At 40.0% G+C, this 21,411-nt stretch overlaps 2 protein-coding genes across 2 annotated transcripts; one reads left to right on the top strand and one right to left on the bottom strand.

Moving 5' to 3' along the window:
* Positions 1 to 1,529: 1,529 nt before the first annotated feature.
* On the top strand, positions 1,530 to 11,790 carry trappc6b (trafficking protein particle complex subunit 6B). Its single transcript, XM_085145101.1, has 6 exons — positions 1,530 to 1,752; positions 1,830 to 1,897; positions 6,597 to 6,714; positions 7,260 to 7,343; positions 8,719 to 8,812; positions 10,317 to 11,790. The coding sequence occupies exons 1-6, from the start codon at positions 1,675 to 1,677 to the stop codon at positions 10,346 to 10,348; spliced, it is 474 nt and encodes a 157-aa protein (XP_085001227.1). The 5' UTR covers positions 1,530 to 1,674; the 3' UTR covers positions 10,349 to 11,790.
* A 2,371-nt stretch (positions 11,791 to 14,161) lies between these two features.
* Positions 14,162 to 20,963, bottom strand: LOC146494776 (beta-lactamase-like protein 1). The gene is made up of 7 exons (XM_085145071.1): positions 20,554 to 20,963; positions 20,222 to 20,362; positions 18,407 to 18,510; positions 18,165 to 18,322; positions 17,577 to 17,797; positions 15,676 to 15,781; positions 14,162 to 15,515 (listed from the first exon to the last, which is right to left on the bottom strand). Exons 2-7 carry the CDS (start codon positions 20,325 to 20,327, stop codon positions 14,537 to 14,539), a joined length of 1,674 nt encoding a protein of 557 aa, XP_085001197.1. The 5' UTR covers positions 20,328 to 20,362; positions 20,554 to 20,963; the 3' UTR covers positions 14,162 to 14,536.
* Between the last annotated feature and the right edge of the window lie 448 nt (positions 20,964 to 21,411).

Genomic DNA, 21,411 nt, shown 5'->3' with positions numbered 1-21,411 from the left:
TCAATGTGTTTACTAAAGGAGTTGGCAAAAATGACAATTTCTGTTTTGTTTCCATTTAATTTAAATGTTTTTAAAAACAATATTCACAGCTTAACGTCTTCAAGGCAACATAATAACAGCTGAAGTGAGTCTGTGCCTGTTTTTAAAAGCAGATACATCTGCAAGTCATCTGCAAAATAGTGAAAAAAATAAGTTATACTATGCAAAAATAGACCACAATGGCAACATATACAGTATAAACAAGGCTGGAACCAAACTTGAGCCTTGAGGTACATCATAATTAAGAGGGGCTATTTTCGAGCTGTAGGGGCCGCTGTTCACATAAAAAGTCCTTCCAGATAAATACGACCAAAACCACTGAAGAGCAGACCTTTTAAGCCAGCATGTGATTCCAGCCGTGACAGGAGGAGGTCAACTGTGTCAGCCTCTGTCAGGTCCAACAACAAGAGGAAGAAATCCAAGAATCCAGAGTTAAGTGTCACGGCGTGTGAGAAGAGCCGTGTGGAAAAGGAAAAAGAGGATCCAAACGCAGGCAGTCGTGAAGGTGTGAAGGTGATTTATTGAGCACGAAATATAGAGAGGGAAACGGCGAAACGGAAAACTAAACTATACTGGGACAACTAAACTACAGAGCATGAACAAGAACACGAACATAAAGGAAGGAAGGAAGACGATGGTACATGATGGTGACGGCAGGGAACACACGGATGAAACATGGTGGGAACGCAGACGGACCAGCAACTACGATGACAGAGGACACGACTTAAATACACACAGAGAAACATGGGAATTACATACAGGTGGTGGACACAGCTGGGAATAATCAACAAGACGAGACAGAGGGAAAACTGAACACACTCACATGAGACGCAAACCTTCACAATAAAACAGGAAGCGAGAACACTACACCAAGACGCAGACCTGAGAGACAGACAGACAGAATGACACATGGAACCTGAACTAAACTAAATGTGAGATACAACCGAGAACAAATCCTTAACATGAATAAACAGAAACATAGAATTCTAATAATAATAATAATAATCCTCAGTGCCCAAAACCACGACAATTATTCAAAAATAAACTAACAATCCAAAACTCAAAATACTGGGTCAAAACTGACCCAGAACCGTGACATTAAGAGAATAACGTTAAAAACCCTCAAACGTCAACAGTAATTCATTGACTTGAGCAGCACTGTGCCACTAAATGAACACATTGTCATGTCCTATTGTAGGCTGACAAGGCATGTGATAAGTGCTACATCTGAATACCTGTTAATGACAAATACATTCATTTCTTGAAAAATCTACTTCACTCAGTTTACTATGTGACTGAAAAGAAAAAACAGAGAGCACTATTCTTTCCAAAGATGAAGTAACATATTTAATCTAGTACACCTTACACACATGTCCTAACACTTAGATGAATATCACTAATTATAACAATACTGGGGAGAATAATAATATTTACTGCCAGATAACACTCCGGGCCAGCAGGTGGCGGTAATAGACTAGCGGCATGTTTATTTTCCTCAAGAGCAACAAGGAAGCAGAAGTAGTTGTTTATGCTAAATGTTTGTAGCTGTTCGACTTTATGTGAAGGGATATGATTCCTGGTCTTACACTGATTTAACCACAGACAACGTCGTTAGCTGGCTTTAGAGCAGGAAGAATGGCAGACGAAGCTCCTTTCCAGTTATTACACAGCGAGGTGATACAGTACATTTACAAGTCAGCAGAAGGAGAGACGGTAAGAAGCTCTCAGTAGGAGTTTAGTGACATATTTGGTGTTGTTGTTAATGTTTCTGTCTTTTATCCTGTATTTAGGAGAGTGGGAGAAATGTCACTAAATTGGAGAATATTGGATTCAGAGTGGGCCAAGGGCTGATAGAGAGGTAATAACCTTGACTGCTGCAAACATGCATGCCGTTTACTTCGACAAATCAAAGCACTACATGTACAAAGCCTGATTTACAACATGGATTCCCATTCAGAAAATGCAATCGAAATGCACAGCTGTAGGTGGGTGGCCATTAACGAACCATTAATGTACCATTAATGAACACAACAACAGCAACAACAAAAAAATCCAGAGTCTCTGGGGTTCAGGTCAGTCGAGTCGGCTGGCCAGTCAGGAAACAATATTACACTCGTGGTGTTGTCTTTAGAGAACCAGGGTCTTTAAGGTCAACTTCATGATTTATCGGTCAAAAGTTGCGAAAGAAAAATGTATGAAGACTTAAAATATCATGCGACATTTAACACTATATTGCCGAAAATATTTGGTCATAAACCACATATGAACATGAGTGATATCCCATTCTTAATCCATACGGTTTAATGATGGTGTTGACCCACTCTATGCAATTATAACAGTTTCAGTTCTTCTGGGAAGGCTTTAGAAACCCATTCCACAAAGCTCTCAAAGCACTGTTCTTGAGCTGATCTGAAGGCCACATGAAGTTTGGAGGTCTGTAACGACTGACGTTGGCAGCCTCTGCTCATTATGCGCCTTGCCATTCACTGCTCTGTGAGTTTATGTGGCCGAACACTTTGTGGCTGTGTTGTTGTTGTTCCCTGCACTTCTACTTTGTTCTAATATCACTAACAGTTGAATGTGGAATAGTTAGCAACGAGGAAATTTTATGACTGGGCTTGTTGCACAGGTGGCATCCTATCATGTTATCAGGCTGGAATTGAGAGATCCTGAGAGAGAAATGTTTGTAGAAGCATTCTGTATGCCTGGGTGCTTGATTTTATACACCTGTGGCCATGAAAGTGATTAGAACACTTGAAGTCAGTGATTTGAACGGGTGAGTGAATACGATTGGTAATGTAGCGCATAGGAATTCTAAATATCACTTTGGATATTTTTGTTACTTTGGACTAGGGATGGGTGATATATTGAATATACTCAGTATTAAGCTGTCTGCATGTAATTCACCATGACTTTTTTTCTCTCCCACACGTTGCAAATGCATCATTAAGCCTCTACATCACATTTTTGTGTATGTTATAAGCACAAAAGAACACCTTTTTTAATTTCAATTGTTTTATTTTCTCTCGTGAATTCTTGCTTGATGTACTTTTTTGTTGCTGTGATCAGCAGTTTCTAAAATACTCAAACCAGCCCCTCTGGCACCAAGAACTGTGCCACATTCAATGTCAGTTTTCTTCCCCATTCCTGTGCCCAGTTTCAGTTTCACTGGGTTGTCTTATGTATGCCTAAATACATTGAGTTGGTGCCATTTTATTGGCTGATTAGGTACTTACCCTAATGAGCGGTTGAACTATTAAAATATGTTAATGTTAATAGTTATGTTAATATGTTAAAACTGTTAAAATAAAAATTTTAATTCATTCAGATTTTTTTGTATTCAAATATATTGAATGGTCGATTTGAATGAGTATACCAGTGCAAATTTTAGGCACTATATGGTTGAAAATAACTTTTATTTTTGGAGGTTATTTAGACGTATATTGTGTATCGTGATATTGGATTTTCCTCAAATCACCCAGCCCTACTTTAGACCAGGATCAGAGTCAAACCTTCATAAAATGTCTTTGTTTGCCAACACTTGGGAAATTATGTATAGGCATTCTAAATATCACATTGAAATACCACATCATATTTGATCTATGATTTCTCTTTTACATATGCCTTTCTTTCAAGTTGACCCCAACATGTGTTAAATTTTTAAAGAAAGAGAAAGAGCTGCCTAGTTGATAGACATCACATTATGACCCACCACCTAATATTGTGTTGGTCCCCCCTCTGCTGCCAAAACAACCCTGACCCATCGTTGCATAGACCCCTGAAGATGTGCTGTGGAGGGTTCTATATGATATTGCTTTCCTGGTGTGGCAGTGTTTTTGCATAATGTGGGGAAGTGAACACTGAATAAACTTGTCTGCTTTCGCCATCTCACCTCATTTTGAAGATGATAAAATGGTGAGTACAAATCTCTGAAGAGCATAAAAGATGCCCCCCAAAATTGGTTCTGTTCATCTGGACATAGTGTTTTCAGTGGGAGAAACATTTTGTCTTTTTCTTTGCGCCTGTCCCGTTTGGTTCTTTTGCCATCAGAATTATTGTCTAAAGGCAAAGAAAGATGCCCAACGGATTTACTTTACCAAATTGACCATCCCAGCCTTGCCGTAATGGTCTATTTGATTCACCTTTTATTGTTTATTTTATTTATTTTTTTATTTTCACTTGCTAGATACGGGACAGACTTGAATGAGGAAAAGAAAAGGGAGAAAAGGAAGAGGGGGAAAAAACAGCGGAGAAGAGGGACGGGGATAAAGGGCAAAAAAACAAAAACCACCTAAATAAGCAGACAAAAAAATTACACATATCGATCACCTGTTGAGAAAGAAAAAAGAAAACAAGCAGAAGAAAACGAAAGCAATAGAATAAACAACATCACGATGATATATGGGAATATAACAGTAAATACTCAATGTTAAACATTATTGTGCAGCACGTAATATCGACAGCGCACATTTTGCTTTGAGGTAGGAGCCAAAAAGGGTGTAGTTTGTGTGTGTGCACCCGTGTGTACACCTGTGAGCATGGACGCGCTTGTTTTTAAAAGGTTCCTTCATGTAATGATCTGCTAGAGGGTGTGGGGAGCCACATCCCTGTCCTCCAGGGCATGAAGCAGGTATGGAGGAGATCAAGACTCCAGACATCCAGAGGCCCCCAGAACACAAGAGACCAAGGAAGACCAACAGAGGGGCAGCTGCGCCACTATCCCAGAAAGAGCTGAGGAGAGTCCCAGATGAGGGGTCACTCAGCAGCCGCGGAGCAGAAGCCAGGGGGGGTTGCAGTGACGTGCCCGTGAGCTCCGCTGGCAGCCAGCTGCGCCAGAGTGACCGAGCCCCAGGCTGAGAGGCCGAGGGCACCCCACCCCTGAAGTGGCCCGAGCGAGCCCCAGGCTCCAGGCCCACGATAAGCAGCCACCAAGGAGTGAGCCGGTGTGTACCTGGGCGCCCATCCCCGAACACAAAGAACCACCAACGCACCGATGTCTGAGAGCATCTGCCACTGGCAGGGGAAGTGGTGGGGGGAGATAGGCCTCCATACCTTGGAGGGCCTGAGATGTCCCCAGAGAGGTGGCGTCTGATACCCAACCTGACATATAGACACAGACATACAGGCACACACAGATACAAACATCCATTCCCACCCTCATGCTCTCATATGCAATTACTCAATACTCAACCAACATGGAGACAGACATAGAGAGACACTGTACACACAATCACACTCCCCAAGCGTACTCTAAGAACCGGGTCTAGGTACCCCTGGAGGGGGAAACTGCACCCAGACCCAGGTGGTGTTACCCTTTTCCCTGCGGTGGGGAGAAGCAGACCGCCCCGACTCCGCAGCAGCAGGGAGGCCCCACATTCCAGACCCCAATCGGACGGCCAACTCCTCCTCCCAGCCCCCCCGCTCCAACAGGCCGGAGAAAACGGGGGTGTGAGAAGACTCCAAACCTCCCATTTTGTCACTTGGATGAAACGTTTTGTCACTTGGATGAGTGACGAAACTTTTCTCCCACTGAAATGGGAGAAATGTTCATATGTCCAGATGAACAGAACCAATTTTTGGGGATTTACTTACCTGGATGATGTGCATGCATCAAAGCATAAAAGATGGTAAAACATTGTTGCAAATAACAAAAAGGTTACTGCTGCACCAAATCTTTAATTTGATGATTTTAGCACACGCAGTCTCTGATGAAGTGCGCACAGTTTGTGCTTCACTCAACAAACTGCACAAATATAGTATTCCTACAGCAGAGAATCTGTGTTGTGCGTCAAACGTGCTGTAAAACGATTAGTAGAGACATGGTACTTTTCAGCTGATTTTAAACCAAAATTCTGAATTTTAAATTCTGAATGGCAATTTTCTGTTGCCATAGTGATTTAGCAGGTAAAAGAGAGGCACTTTCACTCAGACTTGACAGTCTCAAGTCATTATTCTGGCTTCATAGTATATCTGTCAGATCTCAGTCCACATCCTCCATTTCTTACTGCAGGGAAACTACACTAAGACTTTGTCATAAAACAGTGTCACCTATTAATGAAATCCAAATACATTTTCTAAATTCTGATTATAAGGAGTTCCTTTACTGTTGTCTGTTAGGCAACTTTATGACAAGTGTTGTTAAATGTGCTGATCATTTGTTAAGATGTTTCCATTTTTGTAAGCACGTTTTTGCATGTACATGTAGCCTCAGATGATTAAAAATCAAGGTAATCCTGGATTTGTGAGTAAATGGTTCACATCATATAGCGTCAGTAGGGAGTTTGTCAGGATCACCTCTAATGGGACAGTCACCACGAGGGGTTTATTACGTATTGCACTCCCTGAACTGATGAGAGGCAAAACTCTAAAGAACTCCAGTTGTTCAAAACTACCCTGTACCTGTCTGAACACTTACACAGACAGCATACTGTTTATGGGTCATGTGCACAGTTGTACTAGGCGCATTCTCCTTAAATGATGTCTTACAGCGAGCAGACCGTTGAAAGTCAATGAATGATGTTGTAGTTTAATTTACCCATCTCTTTGTTTTCCTCTAGAATGACTAAAGACACAGCACGGTTTAAGGATGAGCTGGACATTATGAAGTTTATATGTAAAGACTTCTGGACCTGTGTATTCAAGAAGCAAATCGACAACCTTCGAACCAATCACCAGGTCGTCTGTTTTCTCTTCTTTTAATCCTGTTTTTTATTAATGTAGCCTCTGACAAATCTAAATGATGGTAAATGGACTGATTCTTATATATATAGCGCTTTCCTACTCTCCCGGAGTATTCAAAGCGCTCTATACAACATGCCTCATTCACCCAATCACACCCACTCATACAAGCACTTCTAAACTCAAGTGCAACTAATAAGCATTCACACACATTCACGCTCCGATGAACGCATCGGAGGGCAATTTGGGGTTAGTCTGCATGCCAAATATCCTTGGGCAAGATGCCCAAGGATATTTGGCATGCAGACTGGAGGAGCCAGGAATCGAACCACATACCTTCCAGTCAGTAGCTGATCTGCTCTACCACCTGAGCCACAGCCACCCAAATGATAATTCCTTTTTGTCATCCATAATATATTTGTAATATATAAATGCCAGTATTGTGATATTTTGCCTTACTTCCTGTCAGATTGATTGTTTGTTGTTCTGTTGATGCGTGTCATTGCTGATGTCATATATCATCATATGATCATGTGTTTTAGGGCATCTATGTTCTGCAGGACAATAAGTTTGGATTACTGAGTCATCTGTCAGTGGGAAAACAATACTTGGAACATGCCCCAAAGGTGATTTTTTTCTTTTACTGGTCTGTTTTAAAAGACTTCCCCTGCTTCTCAAACTGTCTCTTTTACTGAGACAACATGTACATGCACAGTAGCACATCATACCATCAGAGGTGAACAGCATGAGTCCTGAAAGACACTGACACCAAAAGAGAGAATCTGTAAGAAAAGCGTGCGCTATGTGCGCAAAGTAAGACAATTATGTTGAATAAAGGCTGGATTATAAAATGAAACTCATTTAATTTCACTTCTTATAACATGTCACAGTAGAGGCAATAGAGAGCAGGCAGAGAACATCCTTCAACATGGGCAGTAAAATGATTCAGTCAGTCAGTGGTGGTAAGTTTACTGTACTTTTGCTTTGCTGTGGTCTGCTGGGCCAACAGCATCAGAGCTGGTGAAAGTAACAGACTGAATAAACTTACTAGCAAGGCTGGCTCTGTGACTGATGGCAAACTGGACAGCTTTTTCAAACTGTGGTGAAAAGGAGGTCACTCAACAAACTGTTAAGCAGTATGGATGGATCCTGACCAGCTTCTGCACCACTTACTTGACAGACAGCAGAGCACTTTGTCTAACAGACTGATTCAGTTCTGATGATGCCACATGGATAGGTTCAGATTACTTTTAGTTCTCCTTTATCATAAACCTTCCAATTAGCAGTTTGTTTGTTTTTTCTTGTGCCAGTGAGACAAGACGCCATAGATCGAATCTAAAACTCTGTTCAGTGATTCACAGTCTCTCCGTTATGTTTTCAACACCCCCACAGCACAGAGCAGAGAGCTGGACCTCATGCTGCTGAGATTCATGGACAGTTGTGGAGCTCATAGCAGCTGAAATGTAGGAAAGCCCGACTTTCCTTTGCTTTAGCCCTTCTTATCAAGGTTTACTGATTTTTAAAAAAAGGAGAACTGATGAGTTTCAGAACAGAGAATTGCTTGTTTTTTATCTGTGTGTAAATGGCCAAACATGATAAGTTGTATCAGTCTTACATGAGTGATGTTTTGACAGATGTGATTAATGCTGCAATCACATTGTTTACCTACATTCGGTCTCAGTCTTCCTGTTGTTCAGTACTGACTATCAAATGCTCATTCACTCTTTGTTAACAGTTTATTTGCTTAGAATATAGCTTGAACCAGTGCCACAGGCCACAGTATTTACAGCCTGTAGTTCTTGAAGGAAATGGCTATAGTGAACGTGGACTTTCAAAGCAGAGAGGACCAAGGCTGAGATATAGAAGGATTGGATTATACCTTATACAGAAGGTGCAGTGCGAAGGAACTGATAAGAGTAAAGGTGTTCATATACTGTGACCCTGTTTTATATGTGAGACCATTCACTGTCATCATATGAAGTAACTGTTTTCCTCCTGCAGTATCTGGCCTTCACATGTGGTTTGGTGAGAGGAGCTCTATACAATCTGGGAGTGAAGAGTATTGTGACTTCTGAGGTGTCTGTCATGCCTTCATGTAAGGATTTAGTCATTCAAAAGCCTTTTTAAAGAGCATTTATCAGTCATCTCCAAACTGAGGTTTGGGGGTTTGTTTTATTTGCTGAATAAATTCCATTAAAATGTCATTGAGTGGTTCAGAAAGAGAAGTTTGTGTTGCCCATGCACATGATTGAAATATGCCTCAGATATTTTAAATGGAGAATACTTGTGTGATTTTTACATGACTCAGGATTAAAGTAAGGTATAGTTTTTGGTTTTTATGGGCAGAGTCACAGGTGTGAATAGTGTTGCTGAGGTGAAGAGCATGTCAGACAGGATTGTGAGTTTGAAGCTAGAAGTCAAAGTGGTGATATTGAATGTAGTTAGTGTGTAGGTAGGTAGAGAGGGTACCAGTGTGGGAGAGAGTGGTGAAATGTGTGTAGCTAGGCAGCATCAGATGGTAGTCTGTAAGATGTCTGGAAATCATGAACAGGAAACAAGTGAAGGCAGAGGTGACAGATGGATGCAAGGTGGGGCTGGGATTTAGGCTACGTTCACACTGCAGGCAAAAGCGCATCAAATCCGATTTTTTTTTTTGACCCTATGCGACCCATATCCGATCATGGTATGACAGTGTGAACGGCACAAATCCGATATTTTCAAATCCGATCTGGGTCACTTTTGTATGTGGTACTGAATCCGATACATATCCGATGTTTTAGAAAGCAGACTAAAATATTTTAGACTGCTGTTTGAATGGTCATGTCGCATTAAATCCGTCTTTTACGTCACTGACACAAGACAGACGCCAATTATCAGCGCCGGAGAAGCATCCGAGAAGACATCGCGAATGCTTCCTGGCCATCCAGTGTAGATGTCAGTGAAACTGTTTGGAAGACGATGTTGGAGAAACGTGAACATTTTATTTGTACTGTATAATCTGCAGATTCTGACAGAAATCTGCAACTATCCTTTGAAGCACCGCTCCTCTAAAACAGCAATAAGGATAATTATTAGGTTATTTACATTATTATGTAAATAACAAAATAACTTAAAGCAAAAATTGGGAAACGTAAAGTCCGAAGTCTTTATATTAAGGGCCATCAGTCAAACAATATTGTTTGCTCTGGGTCTAAACAGAGCGCGTTGTGTGTGACGCCTTCTTTTGTGCATGGGGGCCGCTTTGAGCGTTCACACTAGAGCGCGTTTGCTGTTGCATTTTATTTGTAGTGTGAACAAGCAGACAAAAAAATCGGATTTGATCAAAAAATCGGAATTGAGCATTAAGACCTGCAGTGTGAACGTAGCCTTAGTAGTGTAGATTATTGCACATATGCACATGAAATAGTACACTGATGTTTAAGTTTGAGTGAAAGGTTAATCAAATAGCAGTTTGTTTTAGTCTTTTTCACCACTGTAGCAAACATGTCTACTCATATAGTGCAACTCAAATTGAACTAAACTAGGAAAAAATGAAAAGCCAATGTGAATTTCTTCTTTTTGTGTCAGCTAACACAAAAAATGTCTTTCTGCCTTTGCAGGTAAATTCCAGGTGATGATCCAGAAAGCGTAGGAGGTTACACAATCAAGCTGCACTCTTCCCTGGTGTCATATTGCCTTATCTGTTAGAAAGGGAAATGCCATCCGTACTACTCAGTGAGAATTTCTCTCGGCACTGCAGGGATTACAGTAGGGACTGGCAAAGGTTTCTATGGCTTAAGCTCTGGATGGCTGCAAACATCTGTATCCTGCTGACACACTGTCATTATCATGAGTGGAAAAGTACAGTCCAGTGACATTAACATTTTGTCTGCTAACATTTATATTAATATAATCCTTTTGAAGTAAAGTCTCACTAAATGAACATTTGGCTTAATGTCAGAAAAGAAGTGTTTGCCACCACCTACTGTCACATCTAGTTTAGTAGCATTTTCACTATAAAGACATAGAAACCTACAGTGCTTCACAAATTTAAAAGACAGATCTGCTAAAAATTTGATTATTAGGGAAGTCACAAACTGAATTCATGTTTTTCATACCCAAATCGAAGCCAGCACTAAACTTTTTCTGAGAAGTTACTAAAACTCATTTTTGGTTCATGATTGCCAGTAAATATCTCTAATTTCTGAATCTTATTCAATAAGAACATTATTAAAATAATACATTTTAAAGTTCTCAATTAACAATAATCACATTTTTTTCACATTTTTTTTAATGACACTATCATCATTTTAATAAGTATTATATGGTTTTGATTAAAGAGCTTGTACATACTGGCAGGTTAACCATTTTGGTACTAATGCTGTTAATTTTGGGCATCTGTGAGGTAAAGCGTATACTGGGTGGTGCTATAATAAATGTGTTAAGATGTCTATATTTATAATCATCACTAACTTGTGTATTGTTCCACCCCTGCCTCCACACTTAAAATAAGCAGATTATTAAAACAGAGGAAATGTGGCGCACTTTAGCAGGTTGATGAACATTGCTTGCAAGAAATCCATGCCTAAGAAAGCAACTTAGGCTACATCTACATGTACACAGGTATTTTTTTTTTAAATGGCACAATCAGTCTCAAGTGTTTTTGAGAATGTGCCAAAGCAGCAGGTGGTGATATAACCCTAGTTTTGAAGAAATCCCACAAACAATAACACAGCACACAGTCTGACATCAAAGAAGAGATAATAGCAAACACGTTTGATGTTACAAGACAAATATTCATTTTCTTTGCCAACATGTAAATGTAGAAATGTAGTTTTTGAAAATGTTCACCCTGGCAGAATTTTTTACTGATCGAAAATGCTGTGTATGTGTACGGACGTAGCCTCATTTATATATTGATGGCTAATATGACCAAACACAGTTTGATATCATGAATAAGGACGTTTGCAGTGATGAAGAGCAACATTCCTGTCGAAGCGTGAAAAAGTGTGATTTATTTTCTTTGCATCAAAGTTGTATGTTCTACCCTTCAGGTGCTTCCTTCACTTGCAATAAATTTAAGCATGAAAACAATTTCTGAATGGTTCCTTTTCCACACTTTGATTTTTTACTATTCTGTCAAACACATTTCAGAAATGACAAGACCACAATACCAAACAAAGATAATTTATCTGAATTTCAGGAGTGGGACCACACCTCAGACACGCTCCTTCAGGTTCTCCATTTACGTGCTGTTTGTAATCTTTTTTTATGCAAACACCCATCAGCATCTAATGATTTGTGCTCACCATGGGCCCCTCGTCCCTCATACCATCAGACGAAAACCTCTACTGCTCACTTTCATCAAATTCCCTCCAGGTACTTCAAGAAACCAAAACACTTCTCTCTAAATGACATGATCAGGCTTCAGAGAGACCGAACATCACCGGCCATCCTGGGGAACCTGTTGGGAATCATTCTACATCTATTCACCCCATCAGAACTCTCTGCTCCATCCAGTTATAGAGTGGCTCAAGTCGCTCGCCATCTCAGCGAAATTATAATTTCAGAACCTCCATTAGGGGAGAATCACCCACAAGCAAAAGCTCCCGGCATAGATCCACAGTTGCTTTCCCTGAAACTGGCCGATCCACCTCAGTGCCAGGCTATGAAGACACAATGCTGTTTCCATGCTTCAGTCATGTCTCCTGAAAATATTCTTCCCTTAAGGATATAGACTGGACTGGACTTTACCTCACCGATGAGTCCTAACACTAGAATTACTGACTTTTTTATTTTCTGGTGCAAGTCCTGAGGTGTTATTCACCCCTGCTGAGATTTTCACAAGTCGTCAGCTCAATTCTCCTACTGCTTCTTTTGTTGTGCAAACCACAGCTCAGATCCAAGGCAGGCCAAACCTCTGTGTTATAACCTTCAGAAATGCCTGCCGTGTCTATACAAAATATCCCACACATTGACTGACCTGCAAATATGAAAGACACACATTCACAATATATGGAAACACAAATCTGTTTTATTTATTAAAAAAAATGTGTGAAAACAGAATGAAAAGTTCTGTGACATGAGTGACATTGAGATTTCTGGTGCCAGTAATCACAGAGATAATGCCCTGAGATAGATTCATTTCTATTATGCAACACCTTCGATTTGATGACAAGGACACGCAGGCAGAACGGGTGAAAACAGACAAACTTGCGACGATCTCCGACATCTGGACAAGCTTCAACAAGAACTGTGCTAAGAGTTTCACTCCAGGAGAACACATGACCATAGATGAACAGCTGTTCCCTACCAAGGTTTGTTGTCCATTCACACAACCAAGCCAGACAAATTGGGGATCAAGTTCTGGATGGCCACGGATTTAGAGACCAAATATGTCTCCAAAGCATCTCCTTACTTGGGAAAGGACCCCAGTCGTCAGAAGGGAGAGAGGCTGGCAGAGAACATGGTCATGAAACTGATGCAGCCGTTTTTGGTTGATGGGAGAAACATCACAACGGACAATTTCTTTACTTCACTGTCGCACAGACTGCTGCAGCGCAAAACAACGTTACTGGGCACGGTGAATAAAGTACTGTTTCTGTGTGACTCCTCCCATCCTGCTGCACCTGAATCAGCTAACTGGCACTCTGATTCATTTTCTCGTTCATAAAGTACTTAACATGAACAGTTTTGAGGTAATTCAGTCATCAATATATAAGGACAGAGATAGGATTACATCACAGATGAGCAGGATGGACAGAATTAAAAAATGATTACATCAGAGGGACAGCTCAGGTTGAACAGTTTGGAATCCGTGAAGTGAAAGTTGTTTGGTTTATTTTTTCAGGTACAGACTCTGTGCTGTTTAAGGTTTTCAGAGTGAAGATTAAGCACAGAAATAATTCAAACACAATGTACCTACAAATTTGATTTGAGGTCAGGTGTCCTATTTTATATTAATGCTTTTAGAACAGACGCACACACTCTCTCTCTCTCCTTGCAGAGGTCCGAGGAATCTTCTGAGGATGCTGATGCTATTTTCTGGAGAACTGATTGGTCATTAGGTGGTCATTTCATACCTGCTTATCACTAATCTGGAGCAGGTTTGGTTCACAGCACAAGTTATGACTTGTAGGACGACTTACCCTGGAAAGAAGTGATCCAGCTTTGTAGTACAGAAAGCTCAGGGTTAAACCTGAAGTTGTCTGGGTTAAGCTAAAATCCTACTTTGTAATACAGGCCTCTGATGACTTAGCTGTGTATTAGTTTTTCTTATTAAATTAAAAAACACCCTTGGTTTTTTTTTTTAACCTTGTTTGTGTTCACGTGTTGTCATGTTGTGGCTGATAAATTTTGAAATCTTTTTCCCAAATCTTCAGGGGGTTAGTAAATGTGGAAAACTTGCATGTACGTATATTTATGTTTTCACTTCATAAAACATCATGCTTACAGGTAAAAAAAATCAGACTACAAAATCAGATTTATTTATTCTCTTGCCACTTTATCATAGACAGATTCCCCTAGGATCTGGATAAAAAGTGATGCTGCAACACTGCAGGACCAAAAAATATGCATAATAATGAAACTTTACTTTTCTTGTGCCAACAATTTGGTAAAAGGATGATTTTCAAAAATAAATGTAAATATACAAAACTAAATCAATATTACGAACAGAGGATTACCAGTGAATAATATTAAAACACAGCCTGGATTGATGATTTCAGATTTGCACAAGAGAGTCTTGACACTGTCTACACAGCCAAAAACTGTTTCTCACAGCATATTTCCTTGATACAGTTCACAGTTTTAGTAATGGACTTGTTTAAAGGTGCAGTCTTTATGAGGCAAAGTATGGTCTGCCAGCTATCCTCATCATCCTATATGTATTGAGTCCAGGGCAGTCAAACCCTGGTGCCACACCTTTCTTGTTGAAAAGGTAAAAATTGAAAAGCTGTCTGTCCTGTGCCTCCAGGGAGACTGAGATATTATTTACTTTCAATTTGCAAGGGTATGGCCTCTCAAACACCACCCTAAAAACCCTGTCCTGCAGATAATCCAGCCTAATAATTTGATACTTAGATGGGACAGTTGTGTCAACCTGTGGTCCAAACTGCTGCATGAGCAGCACACCATCTGAATCTGCCTTGATCTCATAGAATGTCATATTCCTGTAAGTGTAAAATCCCACATATGGAGCTGGGTCAGGTGGTGCTCTGACAGGTTGTTGAGCTTCCCTGAAAACATTCTCAAGTGCCGGGATTAGGTAGCTGTATACCTGGCTCACAAGGTCTTTGTCTGTTGGCCGAACTCCTGCCATCAAGATTACCAATCCCAGCTTGAGCCGAGGTACAAGGGAGAGGGTAGCAGCAAATCCATCCAGGTCACCATCCTTTCTCACCACGCTGTAGCCAAACTGTTCACTTATTTCCCATGGTGTGCCAGTGAAATTGGCAAAGTAACCTCTGTGGCATTGGATGATCGGGGTCATCATTGTGTTCAGGGTGTCTTGGCGGAGCAGAATGACATCATATGTACCAAGAAGAGTCATCATAAGTTTGGCCATGTCTGCTGCTGTGGAATACATCTGACCTGCAGGCCTGTACCAGCCAAGGTCGTAAAGGGGAGCTTGCTTTCCATTGCTGTACACGCCCACAGCCATTTTCCTCTGAATTGCTGGTGTAAAATTAAAACCAGTGTCCTCCATTCTGAGCCGCTTCAGAATGTTGTCTGAAACCCAGCTCTCAAAGTCAGTGCCAGTCACATTCTGGGCCAAGATGTTGGCTAATAAAGGAAAAGCAACATTGCTGTAGTGGCATCTGGGGGAAAAGAAAAAAATCATCTTACAGATGTTGGCAAATTCTCTTTGGGTACAGAGTACCTAAAAAAAAATACTAGACTATTATAGTCTGTCTCCAATTTTCAAACATATCAAAGAAATGAAGCTTTAAATACTGAGAAAGAAATAAGGTAACTTACCTAGTTCCTGGATCTGCTACAAGGACGTCATCCTGTAACAAATTAAGGGCTTCCCGTGTGTCTCCACTCCAAAGAAGATTAGTTGACCTTAATCTTCTTGGTAAACCTGTAGAAATGTCAAACCTTATTGAATAAGGTATTTTGTTCATGACTTTATGCTTTAGTAAAGTGATTCATGAAAATATTTCACCAAACTTTGTATATGAAACCTTCACTTGACCTAAACATTTTATAAAAAATACTTTTTCTCAGGTGGGCTCTGTAGGCTTCTACCCTATAATATATATCACCTTAAGGCAACTATTGATGTAAAGAAATGCTATATAATTCCAGGAGAATTTAAATTAAAAGCTCACTGACTATGCACATTTATTTCTTGTAGTAGGGTTTTTGTCAGTAATCGCATGATTAAGTGATCACTCACATACTGGATATTAGTTTTAAATTTCTTTAGCTCTACACATTTACTGAGGCACTCATAACGATTGAGAGCGCTATTGATCGGTCACCTCTGTAAGACCTTTAGCTCACTATTAAAGATCGGTCTTTTACTCTGCCTCCTGTGACTTGCACTTATGTCCCTGTAAAACCATGACATTGCCTTTCCTTCATCATTTGTCTAGCAGCTTTTGTTGTGTCGTGCTGCAGTGGGTTGCAGGCGTGTGCTTACTTTATGAATTATATTGTGTCAGGCTTATATTGACCGTTACTGTTTACTGAGATATTTATCTATGACGTAATAGGAGTACCCATCAGAAGGGCATCATCCTCATCAGCCATCTTTGCCTATATTGGGAAAAGTCTGTCAAAAATGATCCTATTATTTGTTCAAGTAGCTTATTATTCCTTCCCATCCATCAGTTTTTGGACAGCTTATCCAATTCAGGGTAGTCACCGATCCCAGCTCCTGTAGTGCATGAGACAAGGTGCACCTTGGATATTTTGCCAGTGTAATGCAGGGCCAACACACAGAGACAGACAACCATGAACTGACAAATTAGAATCACCAGTTAACCTCTTTAGAAAGTAAGAGGAAGTCAGAGACAATATATAAGACAGACTCCAACCAGCCTGGAGTCTGTTTCAAGCATTTTTATTGGGAAGTGATACTGCGAACCACTGCAACATATTGCCACCCTATCGCTGTTAATTCTTTAAAATTAATTGCACTTTAGCTGTCATGTGAGTAGCGTATTGGTATCATCAGTCTGGTAAACTAGAAAATTCATAATTTCTTACATTTAAGAAACATTTCTTAAGCTTTTCTGAGATTTTTTTAAACCCAGGTCTTTTCCTAAATCTAATAACCAGTTACCGAAAACAAAACCTGGAACACGATGTCATCTGGTTGAAACTGAGACACAATTATGTCACCACTACCCTGTGTGCTGCTTATTGCAGACTTTGTTGCTGACCACTCACAGCACTGTAGGCTGCAAGTCCTATTTCAACTGTGCATCCATGCAGCGCGTTATTTTATACATTTCAAGCACTATGTTGATCTCACTTTTATGGGAAATGTAGAATAACCAATTAACCTAACATGTATGTCTCTGGGAGGAAGCTGTTGGGTTAGGTGACAGTGGTAACCACGGCAACATTCTGCTATATAATGGTGGCATTCACTTTCTGATCTCTAATGGTCATTTTGAATTGGAAGCTGAACAATGAAAATAATAGTTTTTTTTTAATTATCAAACAAAGATATTATTATTTTAGGACTTACAGTGAAGTTTCTGTAAGTGCATTATCTGTGTCCCTCCCAATGCGACTAGTTAGTCTTTGTGACACTGATGCTTCAGAGGTCTGGACTGGCTACACAGGCTCAACAGTTATTTGATTTGTGTTGGTTTAATTGATCAAGGATGACTGCCGTATATAAAAAATGGTTGTGGGGTTACCAGAGAGATGGCTGGACATCCTGCGCAGGGTGAGTGCAGGGGTGTTGATGCCCAGGGTCCTGACTGATGAGGATGCTGGTTGCCTGCTTTTACCCAGTGGGTTCTTGATAGTGAAGTTGTCTAAGTACTTCTCCAGAGGGTCATCCAAAGAGTCCACCAGACCATCCTCCCATAGTTTGTATAGCATCAACGTGGGGAAGATCTTAGAGAGGCTTGCAATTCTGTTGTCACAATAATGCAAGGAAGCACACCACAATAAAATGGTGCCATAAATAAATGCATCCTGGTTTAATGCATAATATTTCCACTGGACAGATTTGAGCATTTATCATACTTAATGGGTTAGTTGCACACATCACAGAAAGAAAGCTTGCCTTATGCAATTATGGTCTAATCCCAGTGCCTCACATCAAATAGAAGAATCACACTGCTGGTTACAGCATGCATGGTAGTAATTATTTAAATTAAACTATTAGTATTATGAAAACCTTTTAGGACTCATTTAGACAAATTACCACTTCCATTTTTCTTCATATGTCATATTCTTATACCTCAGTACTATACCTTGTGCAAAATAATACATCTCACCTGTATGCTGTGTACTCGTTGGGTGCAGGTGAGGAGGGGTGGCTCATGTTCCTCTTGCCAAAGTTTCCATTCCATAGAATTGAGTCATTTAAAACCATGATTGCTGATATAGAAGGTAGCATGGTGGTGTGAATTCTTGACCTCAAGAGTATATCTATCTGTTAGGAGAAGCTTTATTAAGACCAAAGGTAACATTTCAACAACATTTCAATATATACTCATTATTTCCAGAACAGATTTACTTTTTCTAATGCAATCCTCAGTGATGTGATGGGATGTTTGAGTGGCACAGGCTCCGGAAAGCGAGGACACATCTCTTCTGCTGTCACTTTTTTGGTGAATCCCTCTGTAAAAAGAGGTGCAAAGGCAGACTCATCATGTCTGAAACCTGAAGCCCTGTCCATCTGTGATAGCAGATCTTACAGTTGTAGGTTTACATATGTATCCTTTTATCATATTTATGTAGAAGGGCCCTTCAAAAAGAAAAAGACAAAAAACAAAAAACAAAAACATTTACCAAACATCAACATATCTAAAGATTTTGACCTCTAGGGGAATTTGTCAGTTCAGAAGAACTGCTTGTTGTATACTCCCACCTCCTGTATAACACACTGGACAATCTGAAGAGAAGTTTCAGCAACTTGGTTCCTTCAGCCTCGCTGTGGTCTCTGAACCAAGATATTGGCAACCGATCCATTAAATCTTGTAAGCTGCGAGGTGGAGCCATGGATCTGATTTGTTGGCTAGAACATCCCAAAGATACTCAACTGGATTGAGATCTGGGGAATCCAAAACCCAAGTCAACACCTCAGACTGCTTGTTGTGCTCCTCAAACCATTCTTGAACCATTTTTGCTTTGTGACAGGGTGCATTATCCTGGATTAGCATGTATGGCAGGACCTCAAGGCCACCTTCTTCCATTGCTCCAAGGTCCAGTTCTGATGCTGCTGTGTCCATTGTTGTAGACCAGTCAGCGTAAGCACACTGACTAGTCTACAACTTTCCAGCCCCATGCTTCATAAACTGTGATGTTCTGGGTATTCTGATAGCTATCTATCAGAACCAGCATTAACATTATTTGCAATTTAAGCTACCCTGTCGGAGCGGGAACACCCCACACGAGCTGCAGTTTTGGAAATCCATTTTTTTAGCCATCACAATGCGGCCCTTGTCAGACCCACTTGAATCCTTACACTTAATCGTTTTTCCTGCTTCTAACACATCAACTTTGAGGACAAAATGTTCACTCTCTCTCTAATATATCCCACCCACTAACAGGATTCATGATGAAGACTTAATCAATGTTTTTGAATTCACCTGTCAGTGGTCAGAATGTTAGGCCTGACCAGTGTAAATTATCAACAGCGTCTGCTGGTGTGAGACTTGAGGATATGAAATCAAGCCATATTTATTTTACAAGTTATGTGAAAAGTAGCATTTTTCAGTGACTGTTTCTTTAAAAACAAAAAAAGCTTTGATGACCCTTTAGGTAACAGTAAATGAATATCATGGTCTGTCTGTTTGGATGGTTGGTAGTTGACACACTTTTAATTGACTAGGCCTGTTATTAAATATGAACATGTAATAATACAGTAATGGAAATACATTAATAATAAATGTTGTTTTAATAACAGGAGTGTTATGCAGTTTCTAATGTACTGAAGGGACTCACTCTAACACGTATGTAATAAAAAGCGGTTATTAAATTCAGCGCGTACACATGAGCCCCAAAACAATCTCATTGTTCATTATTAGGTGCTATAAATATGTAATGCTTTAATTCTCCTAGGGCCATAAAGTTATAAACCTGGGTTGTTTCTTATATTACTTCAGTCCCGGTGTGTTTTACACCATCAGACACTACACTGCTATCTTTAAAGTTAAAGTCTGCTTTAGCTCCTTGCTGATCCTGCTGCTATTTCCAGCTTTGTGTAATCCTGCTGCAGCTCCTACATATAAGTACTTACACCAAGAGGATAAGAAGGCCCAGCTCACAGGTTAAAAAACACTGTACATCTCATGTGAGTGTAAGCCAATGATGGCTAGCAGCTCTTTACCTGTCTTCAGTTTTGGCTTCCTATATTGCCAAATGAAGCAGCAGGTCATGACTACAGAGAGCAGAAAGAAGACAATCATGCCAAACATGGTCCATTTCACCTTCATCTTCTTTAATGGTTCTTACAGACAGCAGGCAAAGCCTATAAAAAAGTTGTACAAATGTTTTAGTGATTTTTTTTTTTTATCAGATATTGACTCTAACATAAAACCCATAGCTCAAATGCATGCTAGTATGTTTCATGCCATTTGAAAATTTAGTCTCATGTCTTTTTTATGTTGTCATATAAAAATGTCCCTGAACATGAGTTGCATTAGAGATTGATTAGCTTACCAATGAAGTGAAAAGACGCCTTCCTCAGAAGCCCCTCATTATCTCTATGATATTCTTCATCATCAGACTAGAAAAATCCACCAATTATTTTCCTTAAGGTACACAGAAGAAAAGTCAGCAAGGCCGCTTGATCCTCTGTTGCTCATGAGCAGTTACTGGCCATCTACTACATGCACTTAATCCTGACTGTTATCCCGAGCTCCAGTAAGAGAGTGGAATCTATTCCTACTTTACCATGACGTCATAATCTACAGGGCTACACCACTAAACGTAAGGAAGGCTGTGGAATGGAAACCTCTTGAACCCTCACCCTCTGAACACTTCCTGTTGATTCTGCAAGAGAGCTATTTTCAGCAGAAACAATTTGAGTAAATTAAGTAGTCAGAACAATGTTGAAGAATTTGTATCATTTTTGCATTTTAAATTCAAGTTATCAACATCGCTGTAATACTAAAACGCCACAGCACATATAGATGTTGTTTTAGATAATAACAAAAGGTAGAATCACAGCTCACAACAAAGTATTACTAAATATTTTAATATCTACTCATTTATGTAGGATAAAGCACAAATCAGTGACTACAGCAACAAATAATTCAAATGTGAAAGAAATGAATCAGAATGGTGCCTCTCCAAGCCACTAGAAGGCGCTGTGGACTTTAAAAAAAATGCTATTTACAGACAGACATATGTCTTTAATAGATATATGGCTAGATAGGCAGGCCTAACCTGTGCAAAGTGGGAACACTGTGTAAACTGTAAATATACATAGAAGCTACACCTTTCCGAGATGCTCTTCTTTTACTGTTGTCAATTAATCTAATTTGTCCCTAAGATTCTCCAGCTGTTTCTTTTTAG

The sequence above is a fragment of the Neolamprologus multifasciatus genome, chromosome 20 (genome assembly GCF_963576455.1).
Source record: "Neolamprologus multifasciatus chromosome 20, fNeoMul1.2, whole genome shotgun sequence".
Taxonomy (NCBI): domain Eukaryota; kingdom Metazoa; phylum Chordata; class Actinopteri; order Cichliformes; family Cichlidae; genus Neolamprologus; species Neolamprologus multifasciatus.
Note: the sequence above shows the minus strand (reverse complement) of the source record. Positions and strands in the feature narration are given on the sequence as shown.